Source organism: Fringilla coelebs (genome assembly GCF_963513975.1).
Source record: "Fringilla coelebs genome assembly, chromosome: 5".
Classification (NCBI taxonomy): Eukaryota; Metazoa; Chordata; class Aves; order Passeriformes; family Fringillidae; genus Fringilla; species Fringilla coelebs.
Genome location: NC_140033.1, coordinates 58,612,907 through 58,632,302, shown reverse-complemented (window position 1 = coordinate 58,632,302; position 19,396 = coordinate 58,612,907). Strand labels below are relative to the sequence as shown.

The 19,396-nt window shown below is 41.4% G+C and overlaps 1 protein-coding gene across 1 annotated transcript; it reads left to right on the top strand.

The window, feature by feature from the left end:
- Positions 1 to 1,596: 1,596 nt before the first annotated feature.
- Positions 1,597 to 18,561, top strand: DYRK4 (dual specificity tyrosine phosphorylation regulated kinase 4; the record flags this gene model as incomplete). Its single annotated transcript, XM_084205657.1, has 14 exons — positions 1,597 to 1,620; positions 5,271 to 5,354; positions 6,708 to 6,857; positions 7,954 to 8,089; positions 9,222 to 9,385; positions 9,747 to 9,883; positions 10,720 to 10,860; positions 12,468 to 12,606; positions 14,737 to 14,818; positions 15,543 to 15,715; positions 16,314 to 16,374; positions 16,913 to 17,042; positions 17,758 to 17,903; positions 18,335 to 18,561. The coding sequence occupies 14 exons, from the start codon at positions 1,597 to 1,599 to the stop codon at positions 18,559 to 18,561; spliced, it is 1,794 nt and encodes a 597-aa protein (XP_084061783.1).
- Between the last annotated feature and the right edge of the window lie 835 nt (positions 18,562 to 19,396).

The following is a 19,396-nucleotide window of genomic DNA, read 5'->3' as shown; positions in this document are numbered from 1 at the left end:
AGAAAACATTGTAAAGAAAGGAAATAAAGAAAATAAAATAGAGGATGTTCTTCTAAATGAGGGATGGCTAAAACATGGGCAGATCTGTATTTCACTCCCTTCTATGGAGGCTATCCTGGGACTGCTAATGGAGAGAGACTATTGACAAGGGCCTGGAGTGACAGGACAGGGGAAAATGGATTCCCACTGAGGATTTAGAAGGGATTTTGGGAAGAAATTCTTTGCTGTGAGTGTGGTGAGGCCCTGGCACAGGGTGCCCAAGAGAAGCTGTGGCTGCCCCATCCCTGGCAGTGTCCAAGGCCAGGCTAGATGGGGCTCTGAAAAAGCTGGGATAGTGGAAGGTGTCCCTGCCTGTGGCAGGGGGGTGGAACAAGATGATCTTTTAGGCCCCTTCCAACCTCAGCCATTCCAGGAGATCTGCATGTCTCCCCTCCTGGCATGACAGCCTGAGTGGTTATTTGGTGGGAAAATAAGAAGTTTCTCTTGCACATGAGGTTTAAAATCCCGTGGAGGATTTGTTGCTTAGAGGGTTGCCAAGCTTGGATGAATGGAAAAGTGGGAGTGATGGAAGTGGGAGCAATCTGCCTTTTAGGAAGGTGCAGCCGAGCAATTACATCAGGAGAGGCTTTGCAGAGACCACCATGGGTGAAAGGAATAACTGTTTGTCCTTTGACCATTCCAGCAGCATCTGTAAATGCAGCAGCCTTCAGTGGGTGAGCATGTATTTCCTCCTTCAAAACCCTGGTTTCTGAGGGAAAGTAGAACTATTCTGGGCTGCTGACAGATTTCAGACCATCAGGGAACATGTCATTCTTTGGCTGTATGAAGGAGGAGACCACACTGTATTTTTGCTTTAGATATTCCCCTAAGACAGCTGGGGAACAGGGACGCCTCCATCAGTGCCCCATCATACATGCACAGCATCCAAAGGAGGAAGAGGAAAGACAGGAGGGCAGCTAAGTTCTGTCTCATTATCCACACCAAAATAATCCACACACTCATTATCCCACCGGGCAGAGCAGCTCTGCACCAATGCCCTCAAGAACCACAGACCAAGGTGCCACAGTTTGACACATAATGCCCAATGAGAAACCAACCCTTAAGGAATTAATTAATTTTCATTTTCCAGTCTGTCAGTCTTGTTGAAGAGATTTTGCTCACTGTATAGCAAGGTCGCTGTGACAAATTTTGACAAAATCCAAGTTCAAGTGTTTTTTGGTTTCGCAAGCACATGAGCTCAGTGAGAAAGAACAGACTGAGATGACAAGGAGAACAGCCAATCCTGTTATATTTGTCTTTCTTATTACTGACTTGCCATGATAAATATGGAAAATTATATTTGGCTAGAAGGAGGCTGAGAAAGGGAACAGATGGCCACCAAAAGAATACTAGAGCAGCTAATAGTCACTGGCATATTTCCGGGAGAAAAATTTAAATCCGAAGCCAAGCAGAAGCATTATCCATTTTTTTCTGCTCAGGGCACTGTGCATGGAACTGCTCCTGCTATGCTCTGACTAGATGAAGGTGGGCTTCCTGAAATGCCTTCTCTGAATGGAATAAACAGCTCCTGTCCTGCACTTAACAGCTCTCGCAGTAATGCTGACAGAAATAGTTGACAAGGTGGGGAAAATGTTTGTGTTCCTACTGTGTTTTGAGTGAGAGAGTGTATTTGCTATGGCTTTTTAATGTATTGCATGATTTAGCACCTGTGTTGTATTCTCTCCATGTATTCTACAGGCTTCATTCAGTTTTGAGAACAGGGGGAAGAGATTGCCTATGTGAATGAGGAGACAATGGGGTCTTTATTTCATGTAGTTGTGTATTTTAAAATTTCCAAAATTTTAATGCTTTTCTGATTTCTATGGTTAACGTGGTACTGAAAAAATACTCTGATATTTTGAGAATTATGGAAGTGTGTCATGATGCCTGATTTTACAGAATGCTGTAAACCTAAGACTTTGTGACTGTGGGCTAGGCGGTGGATGAGGACATTGTTCTGTTTCTTTGGTGGTAACTGGAATGAGCAAGGTGGTCCAGGATTTGAAGGGCTGGAATAGCAGGAGATGATAGTCTGGGATTGCAGCATTGGAGCTGTAGGACAAGGCTGAGTGCCACAGGAGCAGGGAAACCAGGAGTGAAATGGAGTAGAATAGTAACAGTTGCTGCAGTTTTTCTTTGGAGTGCATCTGCCAGAATGAACTCAGCCATAACAGCTCAGCTGCAGAGCCCATAGGGCAACTTCAGGGTTTTGCTAGAGCAGTTCTGCTGGGTCACCTGGATCGAGACCATCAAATAAAACCATTGTGTGGACTGTCCAATAAATCCACCTGCTCCCCATTCAGCCACCAGCAGGACCGGTGTAGGCACAGATCAGTTTTTCTACAAATAGAAGTTTATGTTATTTACCCATTTGGGGGAACTTTATGAAGGTCAGTCACTTACTGAAGCCTTAGTAAGTAGGTTTTGAGAAAGGGGGACAAAGAGGATCACAGATTTCTGTGGTTAAAAAAAGGCATGGACTGGTTTTGCTTTTACTCTGTAAAAGGAGAAATGTCCACCTCAAAATCTTGGTAATCTTTCCCCACTGCATGGAAATTAAATGTATTCCAAATTCTGGCCGCACATCTTGGAGCCCACTCACATTCTTCCTTAGCTCTTGCTTAGTTTTAAATATGTTTTTTAAATTTTTAATGCTCTGTGGTTAGTAAATCTACTTTTAAAAAATTAGGAATATAGACATAGCTGCCTAGCTTTTTAAAAGAATTGCTAAGAAATAAAATGCCATTTTGGGGTGAAGATTCTGTAGTCTGCACAGGTATGTGAAGTCATTGTTTCTTTGGTTTTCAATGGTAGCTTTTTCTCTATAAAATCCTGTCTTTGTATTGACTTGTAGCTAGAAAAGCATAAAGCAGTTAAGAAACTACCTTGAAATGAAATGTAATATTTTCATCAGCTCCAGAAATCAAAAATCATAGCTTGCTGGGAATGAAGTATGGATGAAAAAGTATATGTGAGGAAAAAGTATAACATGCACTAAAACTAATAGTCTTACTGAGAGCTGGGCTGATATAATTAATAGAGTTTTGAGTGTGTATCACAGACTCACCTTCATAACAAATGTGATTGTCCCTTGAAATGCAAGATACATAGATTGCATGAGAAGATTGTCTGTAGATTGTCTGGAAAAATTCTGTGGCACTGAGTTTTCCATGGAATCATCATCTAAAGAAATTAATACATGGATATTTGGTGCTCTTGTCAAACTATGTCATGCTCTAGGACACTCCTATTTAGGATGCACTAGTCTAGTGACCCTCTTCTGTGGCATTTGCTGTGTTGGCACTGGTAATATTTTGGATTCACAGCATAACATCCCTTATCCCTGGCTGGGTGATCTCCAGTTCCAAAGATGGCAATTACTATGTCCAGGTTTAAGTACTTATCCCTTTCCTGCCATTCTCCTGTGCTTCACAGCCACCCTTTGTCTCACGCCAGAGCTGTTCTCAGTTTGTTCTAGACCTGAAGTCCGCCCTTGCAGAAGGGTTTGTTTATTCATTTGTAGGCAGGAAGAGCACAGAGCACAGTTATCTCAGGGGCAATTTCCAGCTGGTCTGCCCAGCTTGAGTGGCATCTTCCTGGCTGATGGTGAGACAGCTGAACCTGTCAAAAGGCAGCATTTCCTCCATGTGGTCAGGTAGATCTGTACACAGAGTTTTAGCTCCATATATAGTGTGGAAAAGTCTTTTAGAGTCTCTAATTTAAGTGCATATGCATAGGGTGGCTATGCCACAGGCTCTGGAGTCAGTTGAGAGGAGGCCATCAAGATCATCAGAAGGATGGAGCAGCTCTGCTGGGAGGAAAGGCTGAGGGAATTTGGATTGGTTATCCTGGAGAAGAGAAGGTTTTGGGGTGACCTCATTGTGGCCTTGCAGTGCTTGAAGGGAGCCTACAGGAAAGATGGAGAGAGACTCTTGACAAGCGTCTGGAGTGACAGGACAAGGGGGAATGGCTTCACAGTGACAGAGAGCAGGTTTAGATGGGATGTTTTCCCATGGGAAAGAAGAAATGGGAGGAAGAAATTGTTCCTTATGAGGGTGGTGGGACCCTGGCACAGGTTGTCCAGGAGAAGCTGTGGATGCCTGGAGCCTGGGACTCTGAGCAGCCAAGTCTGGTGGAAGGTGTCCCTGCCTATGGCAGGGGTTGGAACTGCTTGGTTTTTAAACTCCTTTACAACCCAAATCAGTCTGTGATTCTGTTCAGGGCAGGATGTGCCTGAGCCATTGTCGGGGTGTGTTCAGTTTGATCTCCCTGTTTGCAGCAATGTGCCCTGCATACCTGCATAAATCAAGGTCACAGTGTGTGTGTATCAGTTTGCATACAAGCATCTTTCACCCACTACAGCTTTTATATATATTTACACACACACACACATATATATATATATAATACGGATATCTGCACAGTGTATTAGCGCAGGTGCAGCATCTAATCTGAGTTGTCCCTGCCTCTTCCAGGCTCAGACAGACTCTTTCAGGAGCCCTTTTGACCAAACCCAGTGGGGTGCACTCCAGCCTACAGAGCAGAGCTCCAATCTGCTTTAGCCATGGAGTTTTCTTGGTCTAAATTATCCTAGAGATTTCTTAATTTCCTTGCAGTTTGTTATTGGGCAGAAGTGTACAATGCTGTACATTAGCAAGTTTATTGAAAAACTGCTGAAAGCACCAGTAAACTCTAAAATGGTGAGCTGCTTAGCACTTTCCCCATGGGTTTTTTTTGTACTTATTGCTAATACTGTCTGCCCATTGGAGCCAATGGGGTTTTTCTCTATTTCAGTAAACTTAAACCCTGATTTTATTTTTATAAAATCTGTACCACAAGCTGAATCAGTTTAATGCTGCTTTTAGTAATGTATGGGCTCACAATCTACCTCATGAGGCAGTTAAAAGTTGTTCTTCCAGGTAGACTCACTACCAGTCTCCAAGTACATATTTAGGGATGGCAGAGGGCCCCTTTTCCCTTGGCTGAGCAGAGGGGCACACCAAGCATCTGAGAGGCATAATAACAAAATAAACTGTCTCTGCCCCAGCCCACAAAACACCTGCTCAATTGAGAGAGGCATTGCCAGAGTGTAACATGCTTTCAGCAGTTTTTTTTCACCTTGTGTAGGCACAGGCATTGCCACAAAGGAGGGAAATACAGAAATCAGGCAGGGGTTCCATAATTTTTTCCTCCAGAATAATTTTTATTAAAGCCTCGCTTTATGTTTGCAGTCTTCCCATGTGGATGCTTTTTCTCAGTCTCAGCTGGCTGTTCAAGAGAGGGATCATCTGGGCTCTAACAGAGTCTTCCATCAGGTATGTGACTCTTCAGCTGACTTCAAAAATACCCGAATGCTTGTTTTTAAATGATCTCTTACAATGAATGAATATGGGCAGAGGCAAGTCTTCTGTTCCTTGTCCTCTTCCATTTTCTCTGTGGCTGTATGACTGTCCCAAATGCCTGCAAGTATTTTGGTTTTCCTGTGTTCAGTAGCATTTGAAGCACTTCTTCTGGCAAATCACTTGTTTCTTGAAGCTTTTGGGAAAAGTCTGCTAGAAACCCTGTCCTAAGTTTTTAAAGGCTATTCCACAGTATTGAAATAAAAAACTTACTCATTAAAGTTGATTGGCTTGAGAACATTGCTCCCTTGCTTTTTAAGAAAATATCAAACCTGACCTTTGTTGTCAAAAGCTTCCCAAATATGTTTCTGTGCTTCCCTGAGGAGAAAAATTTCACAGGTTTATGTGGGCTGTAGCTTTAGCTTTCTAGACCTTATTCTGCATTTCACAGTGCATAGTTGATCTATTTCAGAGCTATTTCAAACAATTATTTTATTATTTACCAAAGAAATAGTCTACCTGAAAGAGTTTTCTTAGCTGATAAGAGTTTGACTTCTCTGACTTGAGATATTCAAGACATTGATAAGACATACAAGACATTCATAAAACTGTGCCCTTTAATGACTGACTGTAATTAACAAATTATATAGAAATGTTTTGCAAATAATAAATGGAAGAAGTCAGGAAGGACTAGTAATCCTGGATTATTTAAATGAGCATTAGCATTTATTTTTAAGCAAAGTTTTTTGAGAGCTTGCCTTTTCCTCACTAATAAGGAGTGCAACAAAGGGGCCCAGTCAAATTGAGCTCCATAGGAAATGAGGGGGAAGGAAATATGGAGAAACCAGTACAGGGAAGACTTCCCACTATGTCCACCCCTGGTGTTTGGCAGCAGTCCAGTCCCAGTTTCTCTTCTGCCACAGGGAATAGTTAATGATATATTCTGCCACTGACACTTCATGCCTACTTAGTACCTTGTGTGGGCTTTATTTTCCCCACTCACAGGAGTCCTGCTGCCTTGAATGGCTGCTGGGCTTCCAAACCCAGCCACCCTTTCCAGCTGAAGCAGTCACTGCTCTGATGCTGGATGGAAGTGTTCTTGTGAGGAGTCTCATTCCATAAATTGTGCTGGATTGCCTGGACAACCTTGTGCTGCCTGTTGGTACAGCTGGAGCTGCCTTAGCATCTGCTCATTTCCCCTTTGCCTTTAGGTGTCAGAAGTGAACCACACACATTTTCCAAGGAGTTACATCCCTCTGCTGTTCATAGGTGTGGCACAGAACTGCTTGCTAGGTCGTTATGTGACATTTCCTTGTGCTTTCTATTTAGAGAGTCAGTCGTGGTGTCCTTTCCCTCCCACATCTGGAAGGTCAAGTGAAGCATGGTCTGGCTGCAGATGCTGCAAACCCTCCCCCCTTTGAGAGCAGCCTGCCTCAAATAGCAAATAAGAGCTTGCAGAGCGTCCTCCCCTCTTTTCAGGTGAGTTATAAAGCTCCTGGACATCTCGTTTGCTTGGTGAACCAGCCTCTCTCTAAGTACCACTGAGAGAGTGTCAGTGGCCAAGTGTCACAAGTGTGTAAGTGTGGGGGAAGAGAGAAAAAGGGTCAGAATAAGAGACAAGTATGGAAAAATGCTTCATTTTGAAAAGAACCCATTTTACTTGCACACATCCTTAACTCAAACCCCACAAGCACCAAGATGCTTTCATTGAAGTGGTACCAGTCAGGACTTCTTGCAAGGACGTGGTGGACCAAGCTTGCTCACTTGTTAGTCCATATTCCATCACCTGGGTTCTCCTTGTCTTGGCAACCATGTGCTGGTTTTTAAATATGGCTTTGGTACCCTTCTGACACGGACCGACACTGAACTGGTATTTGTCTCCATCCAGCCCCACTTCTTTGAGGACTTTCTCAAAGGATGAGAAATAAATAAAGGAATCATTTCGCTTGGAAGAGACCTCTGAAGGACATCTGGCCCAACCTCTCACTACAAGCAGAGCAGACTTGGAGCAGGCTGCTCACATTATGATCCACTTATCCTGTTCATCTCCCACTCACTGGGCTCCAGTGTCACAGGCCCTGCTCAAGGCAAAGTCCATGATGCTCACTGCTTTTCTCCCACTGGTCAAGCCAATCACTTCATCAGAGAAGACAACAAAGTCATTCAGACACCATTTGATGGCATATCCATACTGGTTATTCCAAATCAACTTCCTGTCTTTCACTTGGTTTGGGATGGTTTCCAAGAGGGATTATTGTTCCACAGCCCTCCAAGGCTGTCCAGCATTGGTATGGATAGCATTTCTAGAGAGTCCATACACTGAATAAATCGGGAAGATTAACTTCCTTCTCTCATTTATAGAAATTTATCTTTCCATGGTCCAACAGCCTTTAGTGCTTTTGGCACACTTTGCAGTCTGAATAAGCAGGGTGTTCTAGTGCCCAAGCTTGCTTGTTCTGTCTCAGCACAAAATTGACATAGAGATTACACAACTAATCCAAAATAAATATATTGCAGCTTTGTGTCTGTGAATATAGCAGTTTTTAATTTTTAAAATTTTTTTTCTGCTTGGCAGGAAAATGGAACTCAAGGCAATTTTCTTCAGTTTAACCTTCCAGACAGTCTTCCTGAGAGTGATACCAGAGTCCATACAAAACCATCTGAACTGGAGAGCACCAGCATCGGGGTCAAACTGCCTATGACAGCTTCAGGTAGAATATCCCTGGATAAACTGAAAGGACTGGAGTGACAGGCTGCCTGCACAGATGAGGAATGTGTACAGTCAGGACACTCAGGGACCAGAGGTGCCATGTTAAATGGCTGCTGAAATATTTAACAATTTAGAGCACAGCAATATGGATGGGACTAATTATCCAGCTTGGGGAAGTACCCAGTAGGTTTGACTAACACAAATACAGAAGAGAAACATGCAGTATCAAAAAGAATGTATATTTATCTAAGACTTAGGGTAGGTGAGAGCAATATTCCATTACAGGGATAAAACCCTTTCCCACTTCCTTGTGGCTGTGTCCCATTTTATTGATGTGGGCTAAATTGCATTTTGGGAGTTCTCGGATCTAGAAAGTTTCTGACTGAGTTAATCTATTTCTAGAAGGAGTCTAGGAAAAAAAAAAAGTGGCCTTTTGCTTTGAAATGATTTAGCATCCCTGCATTGCTGGATGAAGATCTGCCACTGCTTAACAAAACACCCACACATGCATGCAACACATAGATTTATAATGCTCCTGTCTGAATATATAGCCACATTTAAATGATGGGAGTGGAGGTGTTAGGGCAGCTGAAATTCTATGCAGGAAGAATCAGAAGTAGGAGAAAAGCAGATTTGGTCTCCATTTAATTCCTAACCTCAAGCATCTGACTGATGATTTTTATCAGAAAAACAAGTACTTGGAAGCTCTGGTTAACTAGACATTACTGACATTTTATAAATGTAGCAATCAAACCAATAAAAATGCAACTTTTCATGTAAGTTATGGAGCCTGAGGGAGCAGATAGACAACAGATGGGATTTTCATAAAATCTATATACATAACTTCCCTCACAATTAAATAATTTTTACCTAAACTCTCTTAAAAGTCTTGCTGACAGATGATGAGTGCTTTATTGAACTTAATACTGCAAGCCAGAAAAAAAAAATAGAAATTTGTATGAAATTGTAGAAAAAGAGAAATCTTAGTTGGAAGGGAACTCTAACAGCTTTTCTCAGCATCCTGCTCAAAGTGGTGGGCTCTACTGTGAAATGTTCTGTTGTAAAAGCACTTTGCCATCAGGTTTCTGACATTTTATTGATTTTTGGTTTTACGTTCTTGTTTTCTGATTTAGAAGCCTTGAAAAATTTTAGAAACCAGTTAACAGTCTATGAGCAAAAAGAAATTTTCAATTATACAGAGCTCTGGTTTCTTGGCCTGGAAGCTAAAAAGATTGAAGGTTTGCCTGAAACCCAGAATAATAATTGTTATGATGATGAGCATGGTTCCTACTTAAAGGTAAGTGGAAAAATTACAGTATTTGTTTTGAGCTCAGTAAGTTTGTAGTGATTTTATGCCAACTCTTAAGTGTTGTCTGTGAAATAAATGTTGTTTCTAGAAGATAAATATTCACATAGTGAAAAAATGCCTTTTAAAGCTCAGGGGAGAATTCACTTTGATTGTCATGCAGGTTTGAAGCAAGGTAGCTGGGCTATGGAAGCATCACTTGGGATTTTCCTTGTTACCTTATTTGATGTAGACTTCACCTGCAGCTAGCCCACCATCTGTCATGGAGAGCAGATTGAAACACACACAAGCCACTGGAAAGCCTGGTCTTTGTTGTACTCCCTGAATCTGAACCCTTTGTGTTCTTTTGAAGGTTTTGCATGACCACATTGCCTACCGCTATGAAGTCTTGGAGGTCATTGGGAAAGGGTCATTTGGGCAGGTGGCCAAATGCCTGGATCACAAAACCAATGAGTTAGTGGCATTGAAAATAATCAGGAATAAGAAAAGGTGAGATATCTGCTGACTTTAAACCAGTAAAATCACCCCTCTTATATACAGGCAAACTGTGATAACATGAACAAATCAAAATCAAACCTCCTGTACATTCATTAAACACAGTGAGGGCAGAGTGAGGAAAGAAGATGTCAGGAGCTGGCCTGGACCTGGAGGAGAGAGAGCTTAGGAAAGCAAGCACAGTTTCTCCAGGCTCACAAGGTCTCTATCTGTTACACAGTGAATACACAACCCAGGTAACCAGCTGTGCAGGACTGAGAGTAGGGAGCATCCCCACAAGCTTCCAAAACTATAGGAATATGCTGGAAGGCGCCCATCACTTGCTTGAACATAAAAAATTCTACACTGTGGTCCTAAGCAACCTGTTCCTGTTAAGTGGCTGGTTACAAATTTGTGAGCTTGAAGCAGAATCAGTGAAACAGATGTTCAGCTGTTCCATTTTCCCCCTCACTGAACACTAAGTGTAAAGATGCTTTTCAAAATCCACTGTCTGAGTGTGGTAGGTGTGAAACACGGTCCTGTTCAAGGAAAGTGAAAATTCCTATAGACTTGAGGGCACCAGGATTTTAGTCTGGATGCTCACTGGAAACCTTTTCATTTAAAGGTTTTTTCAGACAAGTCAAATTAGGTATCCTGAAGTGTTATGTAAGGCCAGTGTATTTAGACTAGGAATCAACAGTAAGAAATCAAAATTACAGTGGTTGACAGGGTTGAATGAAACATTTTAATAATTGTCCCACCTGCTGAGCTCATGGTGTTTGTAGCATTTGCAGAAATACAAATGCTATCCTGAGTTGATGTCACCACTCGTGTGTCATGTGATATTTCAGATTTCACAGCCAGGCTTTGGTAGAAGTGAAGATCCTTGATGCTCTGCTGAAGAAAGACAAAGATGATACTCACAATATCATCCACATGAAGGAATACTTCTACTTTCGCAATCACTTCTGTATCTCCTTTGAACTGCTAGGGTAAAGTACATTTTCCTTTACACACACCTTGAGGAGAATTGTAGCTCTTGTGCCTTACAAGATTTAATTTTTATGTCTTCTTCAGAAGAATTGGCAGCTAGAAAGCAACACTGTCTAAATACAGACTGCATAACTGAGCCTTTGATCACCCAAGGTGAACTGAAAAAGGCCACGTTCAGACTTCACACGGGCAATGACATGATCCATCCCTTATTTACTGTGCTGGGTATTGAAGGCTTCTTCCCCGAAAGACCTGTGAGGAAAAGAGTAAATTCAGGACTGGTAAACTTCAGGGTATATAAATATGAATACTATCAAATAATTTAAAAATAAATCTGCATCTTACTTTATATGAATCTTTGCTGCAGGGCATCTTAGGAGGAGTTCTGGAGGAATTTTGGAGAAGTCAGATCATTTTATTCATCAGCCTTCTTGTAATCAGTGAATCGAACTGGAATTATCCAGGCTGCCCACACTTCTCCAGCCCTTAGAGTAAAGCCCCCCTTGGTGCATGTGCTGCAGTCTCTGCTGAAGATTCAGCATGATATGGACAGCTTGACCCAAAGAAACCTAATTCCCTTGTGTGGCTGCATGTGAGTCTGTCACTTACAGGCACACGGGGTGAGAGGTGACTCCTCTCCAGGGAAGACACAGACCAGTCTTTTCTGAAAGCGGTTATGGAAACACACAGGGAAATGGGAGAGCCACTATCTTTAGCTCTCCACAGAGGAGTTGAAGACTTGTTGTCATAGAAAATGTTTGTCTGGTAAAATTTTCTTGCCTTTAAAATACCATGAAAAGCCTTTGATTTGTGATCTTTTCCATTAAGTCTGGGCAACTTTAATTCCAAAGGAATGGGCCGTGCCTGCCACCAGTGGACACTCCAGTGAGGAAGGCAGAAAGCTCCAGTTGGTCATGTCCTTGCAGACATGTGCTAGTGCTGAGGACACCTCTCACAGGGAAGAATTTATTCCTAATATCCAATCTAAACCTACTCCTTTTTCAGTTTGAAATCATTACCCCTTGTCCTGTCACTATCACTATCAAAAATCTCTCTCCCTCCTTTTCATAAGCCCCTTAAGGCACTGGAAAGCTGCAATGAGATTTTCCAGAGCCTTCTCTTCTCCAGGCTACTGGGCAGGGCTACTGGAACTTGCTAAGATGTGATGGTCACCAGAGGGATATTAAAACCTACTGAGACCTGAATTGATGGGGGGGCATATCTAGAAATATTTACTGCTGGTTAAAAACCTTTAGACAGAAATTATTTACTCAAGATACCAAAGCAAAGAGAAATGACAGCAAAAGGAGACAGAAGAAAATTTTTTTGGGTTCCAGAATGACTATTGTTCTTGGTAAAAATCAGCACAGCTGCTTAACAGCAGAGAGTTTAGCAAGGAAGTTCACTGATTTTACATCTGCTCTAGATCTGGGACGTGTTTGTGCATATCACATGCAGAGCAGCATTTGCAGGAAGGGAAATAGCTGTCATTTTCCTCTGCATGAGTCCACAAGCTCTTAATGCACTGGTAACTAATCATGCCTTTAAAAAAAAATTCTCCAATCTCTTATCTGCTCTCTGTCTGCTGCTTCTTCCTCCCCCACAGAATAAATTTGTATGAGCTGATCAAAAAGAACAATTTCCAAGGCTTCAGCCTGTCGTTGATCCGCCACTTCACTCGGTGTGTGCTGAGGTGCTTGCAAGTGCTCTACCAGGAAAGAATCATTCACTGTGATCTGAAGCCTGTAAGTACAATTTCATCACCTGGTATTCTGTACAGAATAAATGAGCTTATCCTATTCTTTGATTGAGAGGAGCTGTCAGGAGCCTAAAAACTCAGTATGATGTTTGTACAGAAGCTGTAATTTATTTCAGATTATGTTCATGCTACAGTCAACTGATTATTACCATTGATTCAGTTCATTCACCAAAGCATTAAATGAGATTATCTGGTTGCCAAAATATATGCAAATATAAATCAAATTCAGGTAATGACTTTTTGCTTAGAGAAAAAGAAAAGTACTTGTAAAATGAAGTATTTCAAGATGAGGGACATTATAACACAAGGAGTATTCACAAGGTAGCCTGTTTCAGGTTATCCTGTTAAGTCTATTTAATTTCTCAGGCATAACTATAAAATTAAGTATCCTAGTAAATGGCAAAGGAATTCTGTGGAACTGTGTTTAGGGTGTTCACCTGTTTTTGGTGGAACATCTGTCCTCCAATTTCCTCTGCTGTGTCTGCTAAGCATTCATGCTAGGTAAAACATTTCCCTTCTCCTTAAGCCCCATATTTAATAGTTTGCAATTTTCTGAGATTTCTGAAGGATTTTAATTTTATTTTCACTTCAGATGAAAGTTTCTCTTGATTTCATTTTCAAAAAGGCAAATTAACCAATAAAGAAATAAATAAGTTCTCAGGCAAAAATGCTAAGGATAAAATTCTGTTCTCACTTTGCTAAATCTATCTTGATTTAGAATTCTGAGAAGTCACATATTGTCTATTCCCATTGTCTTGCCAGTATTTTTGCCAGACCAATTTGCAATGAAAAGAGAGGCTTGCAAGATAACCCAAAAACAATTAGCCCAATGGGGAATCTGTTTCCAGGCAGCCCTGACAAGGAATGACGTTAGCAGCATCAATTAGTGTAGTCTGTATTTAAATAGAGCAACATATTAGTGAAAATGTAGTGAGTTAACGGAAAGACAATTTTGTTCTCATTCAACAATTGTACAGTTTCATGAATTTTTGTTGCCTGAAACTCACATCTGTTATCCCATATGCCTCCTATGATATTTCTCAGCATAAGGTAGAATATGGAGTTTTTCTGGCCTTTATGCTAGGTAATCACTGCCTCCAAAGCCTGGTTTTTCAGTCAGTCCTGGTTTTCCAACTTTGATCAGCTCCCTTTCATTTTGAGGGATTCAGTATAAGAGACAGAGTCTTACCATGAGCACGAAGGGATATGGAGCTGCAGGGAGGGGATGCTGCTTCCCTTACTAGAGCCAAGAGCACCTGGATTGTGGAAGTCAGTCCTTGCCTTGACTTTCACCAGTAGCAGCTTCTCCTTCCTGGCACATGAAGCATTTCCTTATGAGTTAATTACCCAGGAAACCACTTCATCATTATTTGGCATCCACCTGGGAAGTTCAGTCCTTCAAAGCCCTGACATATAATTACTGTAAAACTGGTTGATAAAGGTAACCATCTGTCTGCTGAGTAGAGGAGAAGGAAATCCTTCACTTAGACAGACTTTTAATGAGGATAAAACTCAGTTCTGCAGAAGAGAGCTGAAGGCTGTGTTTGCTCATCAGTGCACATACATATCCGTGAGCTAGCTGTTTAAGGACCATTTCTCCAGCTGGAATTGCAGGAACCCAGTGCTGTACCCTCCTGCACCCAGCTAAGAATCCACATGACCCTGTCCATTTATCCCTCCCTTGAGACTTGTGCATCACACAGGTGGGGAGGGGTGAGCTGACACAGTCTGGGGCAAGCAGTGCAGGGAAGAACTGTGGCTCCTTTATGGGCCAGGGGCTTTCTGTGCTTACAAAAGGATGGTTCTGGTTAATTCAGCACAGCACAAAGCCAGGTGCAGTTTGGCTTTTACTAGATAAGCAGCCCTGAGTTTTGGGGAGCTCCCTGGTGCCCTTTCTGGCTTACCTGCAGCCTGGGTACCTTTCCAAATCTCCCCTCTGCTTTGCACAATTGCACATTATTGGCTGCCTCCTCATGTTAGCAAATGCATTCTAAAGGAGGTTCGATTTTGAAGCTCTCATTATGCAGAGAAGTGTAAATGTGATTTGCATTCTGATTTTCACCAACTTAATATGGTGCTAAACCCCTCTTTTCCCTGTGATTTTTTTTCTTTTTAGGAGAACATACTATTATACCACAATGGGCAAGGTTCAGTCAAAGTTATTGATTTTGGATCAAGCTGCTATGAAGACCAAAGAGGTTTGCAGAAAAGTCAAGTTGATGTAATTTTCTTAATAAGCTTTCTTAATTTTAAATAATGTGGAAAAACTGTTTCTTGGATTGGGCTAATATATTGACCTATGCCCCTAATTAGAACCTGGTGAATTGTTCAGCCACTGGTGGTGGAGCAAATACTGGTAGAGACAAGTAAGATATTACCATTCTTTTTCTTTGTCCCAAGCCTGATCAGCTCCTTTACTCCTGTTGAAATCAGAATTGCACTTTCAGGAGTGGTTAGCTGGAATAAACTTAAGAGAATAATCCAAATATTTCACTTATCAAGAAGTTTGTCAGGTCCAGAGAGCCTTTCTCTGTGAGATGGTTAAATTATAATTGGTACTTTTTGTATGAATACCACAGGGAGAGAAATGGGAACTGTGCTTTTAATTTAGGAACTGTTGATTGATGCAAATGGAACCCCTTCAAATAGGAAAAGGAGCATGGATAAACTGAATCACAGCATTAGTAGAACAATTTCCTTCAGTGAAACTTGTAGAAAAACAATTTCTGAATAGAACGGGGGAAAGTGTATCACCCCTTACTTTTAGGATGGGATTAGAAAATGTTTCCAGAGCCTATGTGAGCAATCCATGGATAGACAGATTTATGATTCCTGAACATATGCCTCTTGTCTGTGAAATCTGCAAATTGACATTTCAGTCCCAACTGTGATATTTTGCTTCTTGTCTAATCTTTGATGCAGTGTACACCTATGTTCAGAGCCGCTTCTATCGCTCCCCTGAGGTGATTCTTGGTCATCCTTATGCTATGGCTGTTGATATGTGGAGCTTAGGCTGTATCATAGCAGAGCTTTACACAGGCTACCCACTGTTCCCAGGGGAAAATGAAGCTGACCAACTTGCCTGCATCATGGAGGTAACTTTTGGGATTGGTTTGCACACCCATTTGATAAACTGCACCACCAGAAACAAAGAGAAACCTCAAGCAGTAATGAAATATGATTGGCTATGGCCTGGCCTTCCAGAGGGAGTTTTATTGCAGCCAAATGGCTCTTTGAGCCAGAAGGGCCCCTCTGAGCCTCTTTTCCTCCAGGCTGAGCCCCTTTCCCAGCTCCCTCAGCTTCCCCTCATCAGACTTGTGCTCCAGCCCCTTCCCCAGCTCTCTTCCCTTCTCTGAACATGCTCCAGCCCCTCAATGTCCTTCCTGAAGTGACAGGTCCAGAACTGGACACAGATTTGAGGTGTGGCCTCCAGTGTGTGGCCATGGAAAGAGGGACAATCACTGCCCTGGTTCTGCTGGCCATGATATTTTTGTGCAAAGACATGTACAGGCAGCACTAAGGAATCCCTTAATTCCCTCCACAATAAGAGGAAATATTTTGCAGACATTTCACAGTAAATTGCAACATTCAACTTATTTTCATAAGGAGGGCAAAATGCCACACCTCACCTAATGGGTTGTTGTGTATCTTTATGAAATGAGGAGTAACTTCATGAATTCATTTTCTGTGAAGGTATTGGGTCTTCCACCAGCTGATTTTATCCAGGCTGCGTCAAGGAGGAGAACATTCTTTGGTAATTTCTTCTGATTATTTGTCCTTTCTGGATCCCTCCCTGGTTGTTAATCACTAATTAATAGCGCTGGTAGAGAGTAGGATCAGAGATCTTAAGCTAATTCCTAGCTGATAAAAATACTTCCAGGAAGAGGTATGGAAAAAAAGCAAAAGGATAAAATGAGGCGTATAAACAAACCTGGAACTCTGCTTTTCATATCTTATGGGCCTCTGATTGCCAAAGTGATAGAGAAGTTACTCTTTAAAAATACTGTTGCTGAAAGGAATGCAGTGGGCTCTGGGAACTAATTTACATTTTTCATTTCTCTGTGTATAAATTTGGTTTGGAAATTGCTCCAAGCAAACAAACCAAACAAAATGTAGGATGTGGTCTCTAGGATGTAATCAATCCTGTTTGCCACAATTCTGGTAGATTTTCAATCCAACAGGGCAAAACTGGAATTAGTGGGATGGACATGGATACTGTTTATCCAACTTTTTAAAGTATTTAGTGAAGGTTTTTAATGTAATTTTTTGAGGATGTCTTTTTTTTTTTTAAGATTCCAAAGGTTTTCCTAAATCCGTAACTAACAGCAAGGGGAAAAAGAGATGCCCAGACTCCAAGGATCTAAGCACAGTGCTGAACACCCATGATGCTGGCTTCTTGGACTTCTTGAAAGGATGCTTAATGTGAGTTCATACTGTATGCAGCAAGCTACTTTTTTTACTTTGCTTTCATTCTTTTGTGCCTTTAAAATTCTGGTATCTGTTGTGTTTGCTTATTTTATTTTTTGGTGGGGTGTTTTGGGTTTGTTTTGTTTTCCACATGGCATCATTTGTATAACTATTATTATTGACACTTTACTATGCCTTCTTTAGCAGTGACTTCAAATTTCTTTCTAGCAGTTCAGGAGCACTTTCCTAAAGAAATTCTAAAGAAACTGCTAACTTGTGATAACATGGGGAGGGAAGAAAAAATCATCCCACCATGTTTCACAAGAAGGTTGCTGTCAGTGTTCTCTGTTTGCCAAGTCTGTGTGAATCATTGATTCATTTTGGTTTGCTGGTTGAATTAGAATTTTCAGAAAATTATTTCAGTGGAGCAAAAAACCAAACCTTAAACAAGAAGGTTGGGTCTCTACCCTAATAGAAGCAGAAACTGCATATTAAAAATTGTTTGATGCTGCAGAGGATTTAATCAGCACAGTGCTGACGTAAATAGGTTTTGAAGGCTGGAGAAGATCACAGCAGATTTTTCCATGGTTTTGGGATAAAAATAAAATTTTTTTGTTTCAAAAAAATGTCCTCATGACCTGACTTTCAAAATACAGGGCTGAATCTCTTGCCTCTTACTGATTTTCAGATATAAATAATTGAATAATGATTTGTGTCCTGTGGATTTAAGGTGGGAGCCCTCCCTGCGCATGACTCCCGATGAAGCGATGAAACACGCGTGGATCCAGGAGCCCAAAATCTTCCGGAAACCACAGGCCCCAAGGAAGATGAGTGATGGCTCCTTCTCTGCACTGGAAAATAGAAGAGAGGCTATTCGTAAGCATGTTCCACCTCAGGACTAAGGGCTTTACACCAGTGTTTGGTGTTTCTTTGTGTTCAGTGTCATCTGCCTGGAGTAAGGGGAGGTGGAAGTGTGGAGATAATGGATGGGCCCCTGAAATGGGGTGGGTACAGGCACCATTCCTCACTTGTGTAGAACTGCATGCCTCATGTTTTAGTTCAGCTGACTACAAGAAGAATGGAACTGCTGAAGATTCACATGGAAAGCCTTTTTCCCTGCTGAGAGTAAAACAGTATCTCACACCACACATGTCACTTTCAGAGCAAAAGAATGCAGCAGTGGGGGTTGTAAGATCCCAGAGAAAACTTTCACTTGGTTTGCTGGGAGTTTGTGTCAATCCTATGTTTTACCTGCTGTTAAGAGTCTGCGGTCTTAACCCTCTCATTTTTATGATTTACTGTTGCAGAGAATCTCTGGAAAAATGCAGCTGACAAAGTGAGAAGTGAACTGGCTGACAGACTGACTCCTTTCACAGGCACAGCAGAAAGTGATGTGCAGAACACAAGGAAGCATGCTATAACAGAGAAATATTTGGAACACCACATGGAAAAGCCTATTAAATACGATCAAGCAGAAGACAGTGGGGAAAGAGCTCTTCCAAAAACTTCTCTTTTTTTCCCACCAATTAAGTAAGACAGAGCACAAGCTAAGATTGGCTTGGTTGCATACCTAGTGTATTTTGTAGGTATTATTTGTACTCAGGAATATAAGCTATATATGTCTGTTCATGGGCTGTGCACATTGTAAGTATATTTAATGTTCTTTTTACCCTGAAATCATCTAGTCAACCAAAACAGAATTTGAGAACCATTCCTTTTCCTCATCTCCATCTTTGTGATCAGAGATTCTTCACAACAAGCAGCAATAAAATGGAGACTGTAGAGGTGGAGAGTGGCTTATTCTTGGTGTTATAACAGACTTTTGAATTTTATATTTTCCTGGATCTAAAAGAACAGATGCATTGACTGAAGAATCTGAATCCTTTTTCTTACAGCAGCATAAGTCAGGAATGATTCATGGATAAGATTACTGAATTTACTTATGTATAAAACAAATAAGAGAAATCAAACCCAGCATCCTCATTTTCCTCCTGCTACATCTTCCTATTTTTATAGTGAAGCTGCTAGAAAACCATTGTCACACCTTCCTAGCAGATTTAGAAATGCAAATTATGCTCTTTAGCTCTCTAGCAACAACAAAGCACAGTGGTATTCTGGGCCCATTTCTGCAGGCACTCAACAGGAAGAATGGATTAAAGCAAGCTGGTTTGATTTGGGAAAATTGTCCTTCATGGCAAGTTTAACTTAATACTCTGAAAAAACCCCAAGAAAGACCAAACTAATTTCTGTGATCCCTTTGGCTTATGTGCTTAATGTGTTTAATTTAGGTATTTCACTCTTTGAACAGCAGACTGTCTTTTCACTGCATTTGTAAAGCACCCACTTCATTACATTTACTGGAGCTTATA